The sequence below is a fragment of the Malurus melanocephalus genome, unplaced genomic scaffold, assembly GCF_030028575.1.
Source record: "Malurus melanocephalus ecotype Western Australia unplaced genomic scaffold, MMel_1.1 scaffold_158, whole genome shotgun sequence".
In the NCBI taxonomy this organism is placed as follows: Eukaryota; Metazoa; Chordata; class Aves; order Passeriformes; family Maluridae; genus Malurus; species Malurus melanocephalus.
The window spans coordinates 1,672,955-1,689,003 of NW_026623390.1; the positions used below are offsets into that span (position 1 = coordinate 1,672,955).

A 16,049-nucleotide genomic window follows, 5' to 3' on the forward strand; every position below is an offset into this window, starting at 1 on the left:
ACTCGCACACATCGTTCTTATGCTGCCGTTCATCAGTGGCAGTAATTTCCACCTTGCACATGTGAGCTACACAGTGTATTAAGGCTGCTTGGGACTGCATCTTAACAGCTTATCCTTTAAAATTCTTCTAGATTTTCTTGTAGAGCCACAACAGACGATGGCTTTAATATGATACCATGAACAGTTATAGATAATCCACCTTATTTATAATTTGTAGATAAATGTGTTAACTTGTACCTATGCACATGCTCTATTATTTTCAAGAAATTAGAACAGAGGAGAAAAAAAAAACCAGAACCCTAGACACATTTGACTAGAACTCAGCCACTGAGGTATGAATAAAAATTTTTTTAAATTAAAAAACATAGGTTCAACACTAAGTTAATATTACTATTATTACGACTACTAATATCATATTATTAAAAATGAGAAAAAGTTATTCTCATGTGTTCAAAAGTAATTACATTCTCCAGCATAAAGACAGAAATCCAAGTCCTTCAAGATATCTACCCAAAAAAGTAGGTTAAGAAAACCAAAACAAACGCAAACATTAACTTATTATCAACTACTTTGAAAGGCTGTTAAAGAGGGGATGAGCATGTCTCTCAACCAAGCATTACCAGAAAATCAACTTAGTAAGTATGGAATTATTTAGAAAGTCTACACAAAGCATAATTTTAAGAGTCCTTCCATGCTAAAATTCATTTTTCTTATCAATAACATCTTACTAGGCAGGAAAACAAAACACTTTGATAGAAAATGTCTCAGGAAAGTCATATTGTGGTAAAAACTAGGACAGTTAAGTTGGTGTGGACATGGACAGCATTGACAATTGATGCATGTATGAGAATATACAGTTTTAGACTGTAATTACATCTCTGTATACATAATTATTATAGAATATAATTTCATTATATAGAAAAAGTCAGAATTTCACAACCAGGTTTCTACAAACAACATAACATGTGGCTGATGAACTTTGGTAAGGCAAGAACTTTCAACAATTTACTTAGCTCTAACTTTGCAGAAATACAACACCAGTTGTAGAACAGCTATTTCCTCTCCAAGGCCAATAGATTCTAGGGGCTATGGGATTTAGCCTATAAAAAGTTTTGTTGTTTATCCATCCATGACAAGGGAAAGCTATACTCAAGGCTCAGTAATATCCAGCTTTCTCTGTGACTTTACTAATGCATTAAAGATGTGCTTTGCTGCAAGACCATCTCAAGTGAGCAATGATGTTAGCTATGCAACTGAGTAACTAAAACAGTCTAAAGCTTCCAAAAACTCTCCTGTATTTCTAAATTTAAAACCTAGTCAAAGGTTACGCATCATGTTATATAATCTGAATTCTTCACTGAGAATGTTATGGCTATAGGCAAAGCAAATTAAAACAACAGCTTCTCTGGATCAGTGGTGAGCCATGAAGCAAAAAACCAGACCATATGACAGTCACAATTTTTCTTGGCACACAATGGGCATTGCAGACTGATGCAATGCTGTGTCCATGCTGGCAGCCCTCCACAGCGTGTGTGTGAGTGTCACTACATCTGGATGGTGAGTGTATTAGGGTCCTGAGGCACTCCAGGCCTACTGAAACCAGAGGACAACAGCTGCACTCAATGAACACCATGGGAGCTCAGCAAAGTGATGAAAGGCCTGAATTACCACAAACTGTAAATACAGATTTATTTCATTAAAATACTAGGTAACCATGCAGTGATCCCTTCCTGAAATTGACTCATTTCAAGTACAAGCCATTTATTTCAAGGACTCATTCACTTTTCTCCCTTGCAAACCAACATAAAAGGCAAAAACAATTTTTTTTTTTTATTTCACCAAGGTTGGTCAAAAAAAAAAAAGCTAGCCCCCACAGAAGCACTGAAAGGAAAGCCAGAAGTATACGAGACTGTCATCGCATTACCATGAAAGGGTTTTTTTGTTGCACAACTAAGGCGACTTCAAACGCTTTAAGGCAATCTGGACACACACAGAGCTGTTGCTAAACATGGAGAACAAGGTGTGAAGATTCCTCCAGGAAGCAAATACACCACCACACACCCTAATTTCTCATGTACGCACAAACAAATACATCCATAAAGCAATTTTATAAGCAAAATTGCAAAATCTTGGTAAACACAAGTAATTGCTGCTAAACTCTAGAACTCTGCTGTTATCCAACAAAATGCTGCAACACACTGCAAAAGCTTACAAGCAACTTTTTAATAAGGTTGGAAAAGTAGTGGAAGAAAAATAAAACCAAAAAAACGCTAATTACTAGAGTACTGATTCCAAAAGAAAGTCACCATCTAATTGAAATAAACATATGGAAAGCAGAGAATGACTCTGGCTATCCAGCATCTGCCAAAATACCTTGTTTGAAACAAAAATTGAATCTCAATTGATTTAAAAATACCCAGTTACTATAATTACAAAACAAGCAAATTTCAATCAATCAGCAAGAAGGACATAATGTTTGCTTTCCAGTACTTTCTACAAAGTACTGGAAAGTAGAATCTACAAAGTCTACAAACAAAATGAAGGAGGCAAGGATGTGAGGCCAACACTCACAACCTAAGAATTATCTCTTTTTGGAGCAGCACTCTGGGAGAATAAATTTATGAGACTGGAGACATGCACTCCCATAATCCTTTCATGCAATACTCAAAGAACTCTAATAGCAGTCTTCCTTGCAATAGCAAAATCTTAAGGGAATCCCATAAGTGTAGGTCTAAGTTGCTTAATGGAGTATCCACCAAAAGTGGAGAGGCTGAAAACTGGGATTCTTCAGCCTGAGAAGAGAAGGATCAAGGGAATCTTATCAGTCTGTAAAAACACAGATGGAGGGCAGTAAAATGAGACAGACTCTTCTCAGGGTTTTCCAGTGAACGGGCAAGAGGCAACAGATGCAAATTGAAATATGGGGAAAAAGCAGTTTTATGCTAAGGATGACTGAACTTTGTAAGAAACTGCCCAAAGAGGCTGCCAGTCTCCATCTCTGGAGACAAGATATTCAAAACCCAATTGGACAATATGCWAGGCAACTTGCTCCAGATGATTCTGGTCTGAGCAAGGGCTGAACTAAACAATACAGAAATGTCTTTAACTTTGCTATTCTGCACCTCTGTAAATGCTGAAAGCAATATTAAACCAAAACTAAGACTTTCAGAGTTTTAAAGGAATGAAGAAACCAAACCAAAGCAAAACACCTGTAAACTTTTTCATCAAGGAAAGTACTTACCTGACATTTTTCCCTTGCTCTCTCAACATCTTCACCAGATCAGCTATTGGGTACTGAGCTTTTGCTGCACACAAGCCATAACCTGAAAGAGTTTCAAAATTTTAACCTATTATCCTGTTTTAGTACAGAAATCCTATTTGCAGGAAATAAGTGTACCTTCCAGACAAAGAGAAGCTTTTATAATTAAAAATAAATAAATTTTTAAAATACATGCATATCAGGTTTCATATATTCACAGCCTGACAACTGTAATTAATCTCTTTTATGATTTCCTGACCACTTACAACACAGTGATTTGACCAGTCAAACTACAAAAGCAACTTATTTCAACTTCACAAAATGAAATGTCCCTTTCTCTACTCGAAAAGGATATTTCAGGCAGGTATTTTGAAAAATTTATGAACAGATTGTTACTAGGTTACTCCACAAGCATTATCCTCAACAGAATTTCAGCCTGCATAGTGCAAATCAAGTAGCTAGATATGGCTTTTAGCAGCAAGTAATTTTTTCAGTCTTTCTGTCTGAACTAAATCACCAGAGCAACTAAACCCAGGAACAAAAATTATTAATGGCACCCTCAAAGCTGCCAAGGAGAAAGAGGCAAACTCCTTGAAGACAATTACAAACGTCACTAGAAACAAAGGTAACTTCCCAAATTAAAACCCTACCTCACTGATGGTCTTATTTTAAGCAAAATGAAAGATGACTGTATTTTAACATTTGTCACATTCCAGTCCTACAATGAGTCTAACACAATAGTCATGCCATTCAGTTGAAGGAGAAGTCTTCAACTGTCTCCTACCTGAGCTCTCCTTCAGGGAATGTGCAACTGAACAATATGAACCTACAGCAATATAGTAGTTTCAGATAATTCATGTTACGGATTTCAGGTTGGCTTCTTTTACTTTAATTACGGAATTTATATCAGGTGTGTTTCTGATGGGTTGTTTCRTTTTTTGGGTTTTTCTTCCCTTTTTTTTCACAAGCCAATGCAGAGTTGAGCAAGTACATGAGAAGTATGAACAAAATCCTGTCTTTCAGGAAGTTAACAGACATGAATTGATACCACTGGCAGAGTAGTAGTGCTTGGTAATTTTCTGTGAGGTGTTGTGAGGTAAGCTTAATTTACAAAAGAAGTTTTTGTTCTGAAGAATTTAAAATGCAAATAAAAAGGACAAAGTTTGAAGGGACATACAGAAATAAAACTGAAGTGGCATACATCTCTGCACACAGGAATGACAATCAACCTGGGAGCAAGAACAAATCACATTGACCCAGTCAACATGTGATATGCTGCTGCCATGCTGCAACTTCAGGCTATATTTTTTTGGTTTATTCTGCATTTTTGTTTAGTCGGGGTCTTTTTTTTTTTTTATAATACATTCTCTGAACATCTTGCTGCATAGGAGTGTCTTACCTGGGGTAATAATAATACTATTGGCTTCTTTGATCATTTCAACTGCATTGTCCAAATTGATTTCTGTGTGAGTTCCAGTAATTTCCATGGGCTTCCCACCAGCTGTTGACGCAGTGCCATAGCCCCCAAGAATCACGTTTGCAAGGGAACGGTTCATAGCCTGAAAGACAGGGTAATCATATACATTTTAATCATATAAAGATGAAATCAAAAAATAAAGGTGAGAGGCCACAAAGAAAACTTCTGAAAAAGTTTTCTGAAAATATTAGTCTTCTTGACAATAGTTTTTATGTGCTGGTTTTGCCTTCTTACAACCCAAAACCTCTTAAAGCAGGCTCTATGTAAACATAGCAATTACCGAATATCAGCTTTTTGTTCTTAAAAAGGAGTAATATAAAAGAATGCATATTTGATGAGAGAATTTCTAAAAATTATTTTATGATCATATATTCATACACGTACACAAAATTTTTGCAAGATACTTTCCATAGTTTTTAACCAGTTCAACACGAAAGCACAGCACTGCTGCATGACAGCAGGGAATCCACAAAGCTCTTACAGGTAGTACTGGAGCAAAAATCCTACAGCAACAAGACAAGAAATCACAAAAGCAGCTAAGTAGCCACACAAAAGCAGTCACATTGTAAATAACTGAAGGGGCCATTAACTTACTGGCTGACCAGCAAATGAAAATGAGAGTTTTTAACTAGGAGCTAAACTAAGAGAAGAACACACCCTGAAAATCTGGCTCCATTAGACACATAGCCAGGAAAAGCCACAAAATTATTTCTCTGGCATGCCTACCCAYGACTGTGGTCCCAAAGCAATATCTGTCAATAACTGGAAAAAAGCTTTCGAAGAAGGAAAGGAACAGGATAAATTACCTATTTAATGACACATTTCTGTCATACATGTCCTGTACAAGCTGAGAAACCATGAAAAACTTTAGGAAGGGATCTGGAGAGACACACATAAAAGCACATCTGGAGTGTGCTTCCAGATGTCCATTCTCCACTGACATTTCAAATCACACAATTACACAGGATTTTTGCCACAGTCTAAGAAGATGTACCATTCTTTGAAATTCATTATCTAGCAAATAAGCAGAATGATGATGATGTTAGAACTTTGGTTTTTCCTCGCAAATCATCACAATTTCAGATCCTGTAGGGGAACCGCACAAACACAGTGAAATCGATATCTTTCTAYTGTTTTCAGTACACAGTAGTTCACACGCCCTAAGAACCCACACTGCAGCAGTAGTGTGCCAGGTAAGACAGCCGAAACAGAATACCCTGTTCAAATGTTGCACATGCCAAGCTTACAATAACTAAAGCACTTTCTACACATATCTAAACCAAAAGACAGTANAAAAAAAAAAAAAAAAAAAAAAAAAAAAAAAAAAAAAAAAAAAAAAAAAAAAAAAAAAAAAAAAAAAAAAAAAAAAAAAAAAAAAAAAAAAAGAAGATAAAATAATATTAGAAATCTGAAAATCAACTAAAAGCAAGCATGAGATTGAAGCACCCTTGTCTGGTTCCACTGCAAAGAGCCAAAGAAGAACTCCCCTTCCAAGAGAAAAAGTGGAAGATACAGAAGAGGCAAGACCTTATCAAGCAACAGTTAACTAATGTAGCTAAAACCTACTCAGCACTGCAACAGTGTGAAAACTCTTCTGTGGCCTCTTTCACTTTCTTTACCACCACAGACCACAAATACAGACATATTTAGTGCAGGCTTCATCAATCACTGATAATCCAACAATCAGCAAAAAGTCCCAAAAAGCCCTCTGTACTATGCATAGACAGATAAAATAGGTCAGGGGCTTACAGACCAGGGAAAACCAAACATTTGAATCCTCCAAGTGTGCTCACAGAAACCACACAGCTAGTACAGATGAGTGGCCAGCACACAATGTGTAAGACTAACACAGTTTGTCCCTCAAGCACTGTTTCATCTGCCTAGTTAGTGGTTCCACTTCAACCTTAAGTTTCTTCCCCATCCCATAACATTCTAATACCAGGACTGCAATCATCAAGTATTTCCTCTGGGGGAAAAAAGAGGGACAAGGACATGCTAACCATCATGTGTTCTGAAGAAGATGTTTTGCACTKGTGTCTGAGAAGAGTCACAATTCACAGGATGGGCAAACAGTACAGGCCTTTGCTTTTTGGAGTTCAATTCTCTGTCCTTAACTCCCCCTACGTATAGGTACAAAAGAGAGGTGGAAAATCAAGCAGATACGAGGACAGAAACTAAGTGGTTATCTGAATGTATATCACCCAATTTCATCAACTGGAGCTTTAAGAGATAAGCTGGACTGCCTTTGGATGATTAAGCAACAGGTTCATCACAAAACATAATCGGAAAAGGTTGCAAAAAATGAGGTTTCAACTACTGAGATATTTCCAGGAATACCTTCTCACCTGAAATAAGTAAGTATCAGCAAATATACTGGTTTTGACCAAGGTCATACTAAAGGGTAGGAGGGGGGGARAAAAATGGAAAAAAAGGAAAATAAAACCTTGCTGCATTAGCACAGGCTGMAACACCTAAAGCAGAATTTATTGGAACTGTTAAGCATTTCTTTCTCCTAAAATGCAGCTTCAAGACAATGATACTGAATCCCCTGATTATAACAATGCCTTTAAAAGTAATGATTTCCATTAAAGGAAGTAAAGCAGGAAAGAAAAATGCTGGGCTAGAAGCAAGTTATTCTACTTATTGTGCAGAAATAAAACAAAYTAATTTTCATTTATTGGTTGATGAACTTTAGTTGCCTAAGCTTATATAAAGCAGCACAAGATTTCTTGACTATTACCTCAAAAACTAAACTTCCTGAACTTTGAGAAACATAGATGAAGGCCACTCTGTCCCTGCATAATTATTTTGCTAATTTCTCCCCCATGCTTCCTATTTACCTTCCTATTTACCTCCAACCAGCTTTGCAASTATTTCAAAGCTCTCTTGTGAGTGCTAAGAGAGATGGGCAATATTAAGAAAGGAACAACACAGTGAAAAAAAAATGAAGATATAGATAGATTACTGGTAAATACATACCAAACAGTTTCTATTTCCCTAAGATTTACAAGAATTTAATCTTTCAAGAACATCGTTTTCATACCTCTTAACTATAAGCATCATTTTTCTACTGATACGTCCTAAATACCTGAATGCATACAAATAAATATATGAGCTACCTAATTTGATTTCCTTTTGATAAGGAGACAGAAAATGCTCAAGAAAGAACAAGATTCTTTGGAATTCATATTTCATTAAATTCACTTTCATGTAGCTGCACAAAAATACCTTTATAAGTTTTTCTTAAATTCTTCCTCAAGAAAGATGAAAATGAATCATATTGAACATTCCCAACATGGTAAAAAATATGTTTTATCAGTGGAGACAAGGTAAAAGATGACAGCCAAAGCCAACCAGAGGAAAACATCAGATAGGAGAACAGCAGCACTGATCACATAAGAGCACTAGGGTAGAAATTAAAGCGGATTACACAACAGAGAATCAGAAGGCTGTCAGCTATTGCACTGTGAACAGATTTCTTTATACCATTACMTTACCACCTCTGAATACTTCGTAGACTTTTTTACAAATGTTCCAGAGAAAAGGGGGTGATTACTAATAATGCACTAGAACTCACACACCGAGTTGAAGCTCAAGCTTGCTGACACAAATTCGCACCAGCACTGAAATCATGCAAGCCTGCTGCCACCCAGTGGTACTGCAAAGTAGCTGCTCTGAGGAAAAGAGCACACYTTTCTGCACTCCGAAAACCAAACTGTAAATTAGAATCTAATCAACAGCTTTGTAAACGAACATAATACTTAAAGCATCTCTTGCTACACATTAAATTGAGCTTAAATTTAACCACACTTCAGAGCTATATGACTAAAAAATAAACAGCTCAGCACAAGTAATCATACTTGTTTGAGCCCAGATCCAAACCCTCAATAYCCAAGTCAATGCAAGGGCTTTCCGCAGTTTTAAGACATATACCTCATCAAACCAAAGAAAAACGACTGACATCTAGTCCAACAGTTTCAATCAGAATTTTCTAGTCTATAAACACCTAGCAGTTTGAAATCCAATGGCTTATCTTAAGAAAAAACATGGTAAAAATGTCTTTTCATTACTCAGCAAACAAGAACACTTTCTGTTGACTTCTTACCACACACATGATGTAAGAAAGGATGGCCCCAGAGGAGCCGATGAGTGCACCAACAATGGTCAGCAAGTTGTTGTTCAGGAGAAAGCCCTCAGCACACAAAGCCCATCCAGAGTAACTGTTCAGKACGGTAATAACTACAGGCATGTCAGCACCTCCAATGGCTGCTGTTAAAGTGACACCCTGGAAAAAGGAAAAAAAACATTTCAATGTCAGCAATGACTAAGAATGCCCAGAAAAGACAGACTGCCTGCCGCACTGGAAAGTAAACATAGAATCGTAGAATGGTTTGCGTTGAAACGAACCTTAAAGATCACCCAGCTCCAACTGCCCTGCCTTGGGCAGGGATATCACACACTAAACCATTTTGCTCAGGGCCCCATCCAGCCTTCTCTTGGGACACTTACAGGGATGGGGCACCCAGAACCTTTCTCGGCAAGTATCAAGTTACTTAATAACCTATTCAAGTATTTTCAGTGAAGGTACAGTTATCAAAGCTGTGGCCTGAAGATTGGACTTACCAATTCTGCCTTTTTAGAGAGGACAGGAAGGTACCCCAACCATCCTCACCACGTGTTTAGTCAAATATTTTTACTTGCAAAAATATCCTACCAGCTCCATGGACCTGTTCATACCATTAAGGGATTAATATTGAGCAATCTTTTACACTCAATTTACTGAATGGCAATATTCAGGGTGAATTTTGCTACACTGGTGAGTGTGAATGGGGGAAGTTTCACATGTGTGTAATCTTAAGTTATCCTAATAACCTGTAGATCCAGAGCTCCTTTAAGTATTTTAAGGATTAAATTTTTAAAACCTGTTACAAAATATTGCTTTGTCATATATAAAGTTTCATGAATCAATAGCTTCACAAAGTAATTATATAAATGCATTCCAGTCCTCTGGAACAGTTCTTTTTTACACCTAGATCTAGAAAAGTCAGTGGCTACTTGCTACAGCAAGTCACTGCACTGGCAGGCACCATGCCCACTGTGACTCAGGGACATAATCCTCAGGAGGAAACGCACAAAACTGGAGAATAAACTCCTCACATGACTTGTTTCACCTCTTGCAATTCCTCAACTCACCATTATGGCTGAGAGTGCTGACACGGAACCCAGACAAGTAATTCCCGTGGTGTAACTAGGATCGATCATGTAGGGAATMATCCCACCAATGCTGGCAGCCAGCAATCCTGCATTCAAAGCATGTCGACCAGGCAAGAGCAGAGGAGCAGAATTCAGGATACCTGCAAACAAATGCATTTTCAGAGACTGACATGTACATCCAGGGGAGCCTGTTTCTTACCTTCAAAGAAGACTGAATAACTCAGCAAAAGAAAAATTAAAAACAGAAAAAGGAAGGGACAGAAGATAAAACAAGTTAGTTGAAGCTAAGACCTTGGGCTGACTCAGAATTGCAACACATTGAGACTTCCTCTAGTTTCTCAAATGCTCCTATTTAAACCCATTTTACTTCCTAATTTCACTGAAGTGCTCCAAAACAGTCAGAAAAATATCTTCTCCTTTTCAAAAGCCTTTCTACTTTTTCTTTCAATAAAAAAGTCCTTTCACTTTGTCTCCCAGTCTTTGTATGTTGTGCACAACATGCTGCAGTAGGAAGCTTTTAGTTGGAACTTCTACTCAGCTATTGCCCCAGTCTCAAAAGCTGTGTTCTTAGAAAAATATGACTATACAGATAAYGCCAAGTATAAAACACTCCTGCTTTCAAATGCATTAACTTCATCTCTACCCTCAGTCACACAGAACTCCCACAGCCTCCCACATCAGCAGAAACTTGAGGAGGGAATGGGGGTTCAGGAATTGTGTGATTCTGTTTAAAAAGACAGTCATTTATTTCATACAAGACTTTTTTTTTTTTCCAAACAACATGGCAAAAAGTTGAAACAATGCAAGTTTCTCAGTAATGACTTGCATCAGAAATAAGAAGAGAAATGTCTCATTTAAATGTAGCTGAATTTGAGGGAAAGAATGAACTGATGGTCTCGGACAGGGGAGTCAAAGTGTGTGGCTTACTATCCTTTTCCATAGTACAGAATCAGGAGTTCAGTAGCTTCATATTTCATATCATGATGATATGAAAATGCAAGGGAGAAAAAAATAAACAGAAATAGGAGAGCAGGCTCAAACAGGCAGTGAAGTTCACCAGGGACATGCGCACAAATCACTGAGGGGGTACAATGGAGAGAGAAAAAATAACTGAGAAGAAATAGATGAGTAACTATTTAGCGGAGATACATTAGAAATACATACTACTGACAAATCCTTCAAAAGATTATTAGAGAAGACAGCTTTCCATCCTTGTCATATTTCCTCCTTCAATGGCGGGTCTCACAAACACTGAAGAAAGCAAACAGATGTTTCCCAAAGGAACTATTGCAAAGTTAACAACAGGATTAGTAAGAGGAAGCTCTTAGCCTAAAATTCTTAGTACAAGTATTGCTTCACACTCTCAAAAGCTGTGTGCTTRCAAAACCAAAAATAAATGCAATAAAGAAACCTTCACATGCATAAGAATCAGGAATTAGTGAGTATTTAACTTCAAAAGCATATTTGCTAAAACAGTAAGAGGTATGGAGCATGGAGGTTGTGYGGTGAGTAAATAGTGAACTAAAAGGTTTAAAGTTTAGCCTCAAGTAATACTGCAAGCAGCCTATATTAATGAAGATTGCAATGTTAAGAACAAAATCGTAGAAGTATTAGCACTGAATCCAGCGACACAAGTATTACAATTAAAATGTCTGCTCAGAAATAAAAGTTCAATAAAATCAGTTTAAGAAAAAGCATCAGGTAGTATCTTAACACCAAAGTAAGATCTATTTCTAAACAAGATGAACTGAGGTAAAGTTCACATGATTTCATAATGAATAGTAGTAGGATACCCAAGCACTGAGGACAACCTTTTGTAAATAAAGCTGTACACAAATTACACAGAATTAGAAACAAAAAAGTACACATTAAACATATAAACCTTTACCTGATTCAAAATACAATGTTTCTTTCCAATTACACAGCCGTCTAGAAGTATAGCTAAGTCCTGGGGGAAGAAAAACCCTTTGACAAACACTTATTTATCAATAAAAGGTCTCACCTTGCAGTTTTCCATACGCAACGAGAGAGCCACTGAAAGTCACTCCACCAATGTACGTGCCAAGATAGGCCACAATCTTGGTGAGGTTTGCAGCAGGATCAGTGGCAAAGTGAGGATATTCAATCATGTACTCTGCTACACAGGTGAGCACAGCAGCCAAACCAACCAAACTGTGGAAAGCAGCCACGAGCTGGGGCAGATCTGTGATCTGGATGCGTTTAGCGATGGTCAGACCTATTGAGAGTTGAAGACAGAAGGGAAATCTTACACAACACAACCAACCTCTTCAGCTAGGAATTAGTACAGGATGGTTCAGTGTGCAATGAATACAAGCCTATTCCAACTAGAAACTGCTATGGCATTGAACTGAAGGCTGGGTATGTGTATTTTGTGCAATGGGGACAACACAAAAGAAAATATGTTCTTCATGTTTGAAGAAGCTGCAAAAATTCATTGTTTTCTGTGACAAAGGCACAGCGTGAAAAGCCTTTCTAATGAAAGAGGGAATTTGGCAGTATTTGATCAGGAACTGAAGTATGAAGTTGGGCAAGTTCATTTACTTCTGAACACTCAGTTTCTCCATCAGAGATAATGTTCTTCCACTTTTCCATCTATCAACCCATTCTTTCTCACACTGTGAAGCATTAATAGAAGCCCTGAAAGCTATGATATTTTATTCACACATTTGCAAAATTATTTTGGACAAGCTAAATGTCAGTTGATTCACCTGTGAGCTATACATTATTTTATGTATACACAGCTTGCATACATGCATGCATGGAAAAGATTGTTAATTCATCATGCACATACCTATGGTCCCACCAAGTGCCATTGCACCTGACATCTGTGCCAGCAATTCAGGCGAGGGATTAAGGCTTCCAAGAGTTGCAGCTAAACCTCCTGCAACACCAATCATACCCAAAGCATTTCCAAGACGAGCTGTTCCTTGGGTAGACAAACCAGCCAGGGCACCAACACAGCACAGTCCTGAGCCTAGATACATTATCTTTAAAAGAAGAAGACCATCAGTATAAGGTAGTGACAAATTGCATTGCTATTAAAAACATCTCTGATTATTACACAAAAGGGCTGATTTCTTCTGAATGCGACTTTAACTTCTTAAACAGAATGTGTTTAAGTTACAGTTCTTAACTGAAGTCAAGAAACTGTCATACAGGATGTGCTTTTAGCCAATTAAAATGTGATATCCATACACACTTTTCCCCCACTTGATGACCTTGCTTCATCTGCAGAATGAACACTAAACTAGAGTCAAGGCAATTTTTCTCACCAGTTCAGAAGAAATCTTTCCTTTAGCTCAAACCCAAAGCYAATCAGTCCAGTTCATTATAGGAATCATTTCAGAATTTGTTATGGGACATTTGAACTAAGAAATAGTTTAGATAGTTCTGAACCACCAGCAATGGTGTGGCCACTAAAACTGATTATACCCCTGTACTCAGCACTGGTGAGACCATGCTTGGAATTCTATGTCCAGTTTTGGGCCCCTCAGTCCAATAAAGACACTGGAGAGAGTCCAGAGAAGGCCAAAAGAGCTGGCGAAGAGCCTGGAGTGCAGGTCTGAGGAGGAAGGAGTTGGAGACTCTGTACAACTCCTTGAAAGGAAATTCTTTTCTATGGAAAGTGTAGTCTAACATTGGAACAGGYTGCACAAAGACATGGTAGAGTTATCATCCCTGGAAGCGTTCCAAAAAACATGTGGATATAGCACTTGAGGATATAATCTAATGGTGAACATGGTGGTGGYGCAAGGCTGACGGTTGGATTTGATGATCTCAAACCTCATTTCCTACATTAATGATTCTATGATTATTCAAACTCAAATGAACTGAGCTATATATGTCCAAATACATTACAAGACCCTGGCATAACAGTAAGTTGGGATTCATTCTTTCCAAATGCACAGGGCAATACAGATTAATTTTTCTTACTATTAAAACAAATGCAAATGTAAGTTTACTATAAAAGGTTCTTTAAAAGGTGCAATGAAAGGTAAAATTCCTGTACATCCCTCTGTGCTGACAACAGGTCCCATCATTTTTTAACTAAATGTAAAATTGAACTTGCATAAATGTTTAAACTAAAGACTGATTTCTGTAGTTACTCTATTATTTAGACTGTAATTTAGGAAAACAGTCCAATAAATAAAAGCACCTGCTACTTTACATGAAACCAAACAACAACAAAGCCTTTAAAGTATGTTAGCTGTGTGACTACAAGCTTACAGTTATTCAACTTCAGATTGGCCTTGTGGCAATACGCAGCTGACAGAAAGACGTTGGATTTTTTGTTATTTACTCCTCAACAGAACAGGCATGAAGAAACATAACACTGAGGACTGGGTTGAGAGCCATAAAGTTATCTTCTTACTTGTTCAATGTTATAGCCACCACTGAGAGCGGCTGCATAGCCTCCTACAAACACACCACCAGGGAGCAGGTACAAGTAATTGTACTCAGGAGGGTCTGTGGGACGCTTGAACATATCCAGCATTCTCTGTGTAACTAAAAAGCCACCTGGAAAAAGTAAAGGAGCAATCTTAAAAAAATTCAGAATCAAGCATATGCCAAGACATAGAAGAAATACTTAGTGATACCATACTGCCACATAATTTAGCAACTGACACCAATAAAGTTAGTAACCTAGAAAGTGACCAAAAAACAAAGGAATTATCAGGGTTAGATCCTGCTGTCTCTTTTAACCTTTGGAAGAAATTCAGGAGGACTTACTCTGGCTCCATACTCTACACTGATTGTAGGATATAGCTTAGTTTATGGCTGTGTTCTTTTCCCAATCTACTCTAGCAAAAGCAGTATTTGTAAGTCACACTGCTCACTTTGTTGTCCTTTTTATTATTGAAGCTGGGACTTCTGAAGCTCAAGGTAGCAGAATTTTGTTCTAAGCCACTAGTAYATATTTCAAGTAGGAAAATTAATACTAATACAAACCCACTACCATTTTGGAATATAAAAAAAATATATTGCATATAATCATCACTCAAAAGACACTAAAATAAAAAAAAGCACATTCAAATATTTCCCTAAAAATGGTTACTCCACAGGGTATGCAAACTCCTTACAGTAACTACTATGGAAACTGGAGGTGTGGTGCGTTTTTACTGATAAATGCTCCATTCTCAGACCAGTATTTCTGGAATTATACAATTAAAGGGCTAGAAGAAATTTTAAAATTATGCTAGTGCTTGAAGTTACCCTTGGGAGAAAACCTAACATTCATACCTGCAATATTGACTGAAGAGATAAAGGCTGAAAGTACTGCCAGACTTTGGGAAGTGTTTTCAGGGAGATAGTGTCCTCCCATCAGTACCAGCCCACCAACTGCAGTTAGACCTATTTAAAAGAGAAAAAACATGTTAGTGGAAAAGGTTTCTGTGTAACTTTAAACAGGTCTATACCTACAAGAAGTTTCAACTGTGGACAATAACTCAAATTTTGATCCCTTCTTCACACATTAATGCTTAAAGGAAGACTACTATAGTCTTTTTCAGGAATACAAACATGTTCCAAAATAAAAAAATAGTATATGAATGTAGTTTTGAAGAACAGTGCCTCAAGCACAGATTTAGCCAGGTACTTGTTTAATAAACATTGCTTTTAACAACCAAAGCAGATCAGACTTGATGCGACCTGCCACATATAACCACACACAGATATACAAAAATTTGTATTTTTACAAGAGTAATAAGTCTTATGGGTATTTTAGGATTTATTTTCTTTTCCCCCCTCTCTCACAACACATAGTTTGAGGAGATCAATAAAATAATGTAAAAAATATGAAAGTTAAGTTATTTTCAGAGCAAACTTTTGGAAAGATGGGAGGAACGTCATGGTCTATGAAAGGAAACTACAGCACTCCAAGTAAAACAAACCTTTAAGCAAACAGGTCAAAAGTGAAAAATTACTTACAAAAATTAAAAATAAAGAGCAGCACATTTCCCTTTTTTTTGAGAGATCATACTCTCAGAAAGACAATATTTCAGGTGTCCTTGCTATTCACAAAAGTAAACTCAAGTATTCACAGGATACTATGCTCTTTGGCATTCTGAAAGGTGTATT

The 16,049-nt window shown here is 37.2% G+C and overlaps 1 protein-coding gene across 1 annotated transcript in view; it reads right to left on the reverse strand.

The window, feature by feature from the left end:
- Positions 1-16,049, reverse strand: part of NNT (nicotinamide nucleotide transhydrogenase) — a 44,017-nt gene that overhangs the window by 10,752 nt on the left and 17,216 nt on the right. Inside the window, exons 11-18 of the mRNA XM_057371816.1 lie at positions 15,213-15,323; positions 14,344-14,489; positions 12,763-12,958; positions 11,953-12,186; positions 9,930-10,090; positions 8,842-9,021; positions 4,659-4,818; positions 3,242-3,323 (exon numbers count right to left, since the gene is read on the reverse strand). Coding sequence (XP_057227799.1) covers positions 3,242-3,323; positions 4,659-4,818; positions 8,842-9,021; positions 9,930-10,090; positions 11,953-12,186; positions 12,763-12,958; positions 14,344-14,489; positions 15,213-15,323 — 1,270 coding nt within the window. The remainder of the gene's footprint in view (positions 1-3,241; positions 3,324-4,658; positions 4,819-8,841; positions 9,022-9,929; positions 10,091-11,952; positions 12,187-12,762; positions 12,959-14,343; positions 14,490-15,212; positions 15,324-16,049) is intronic.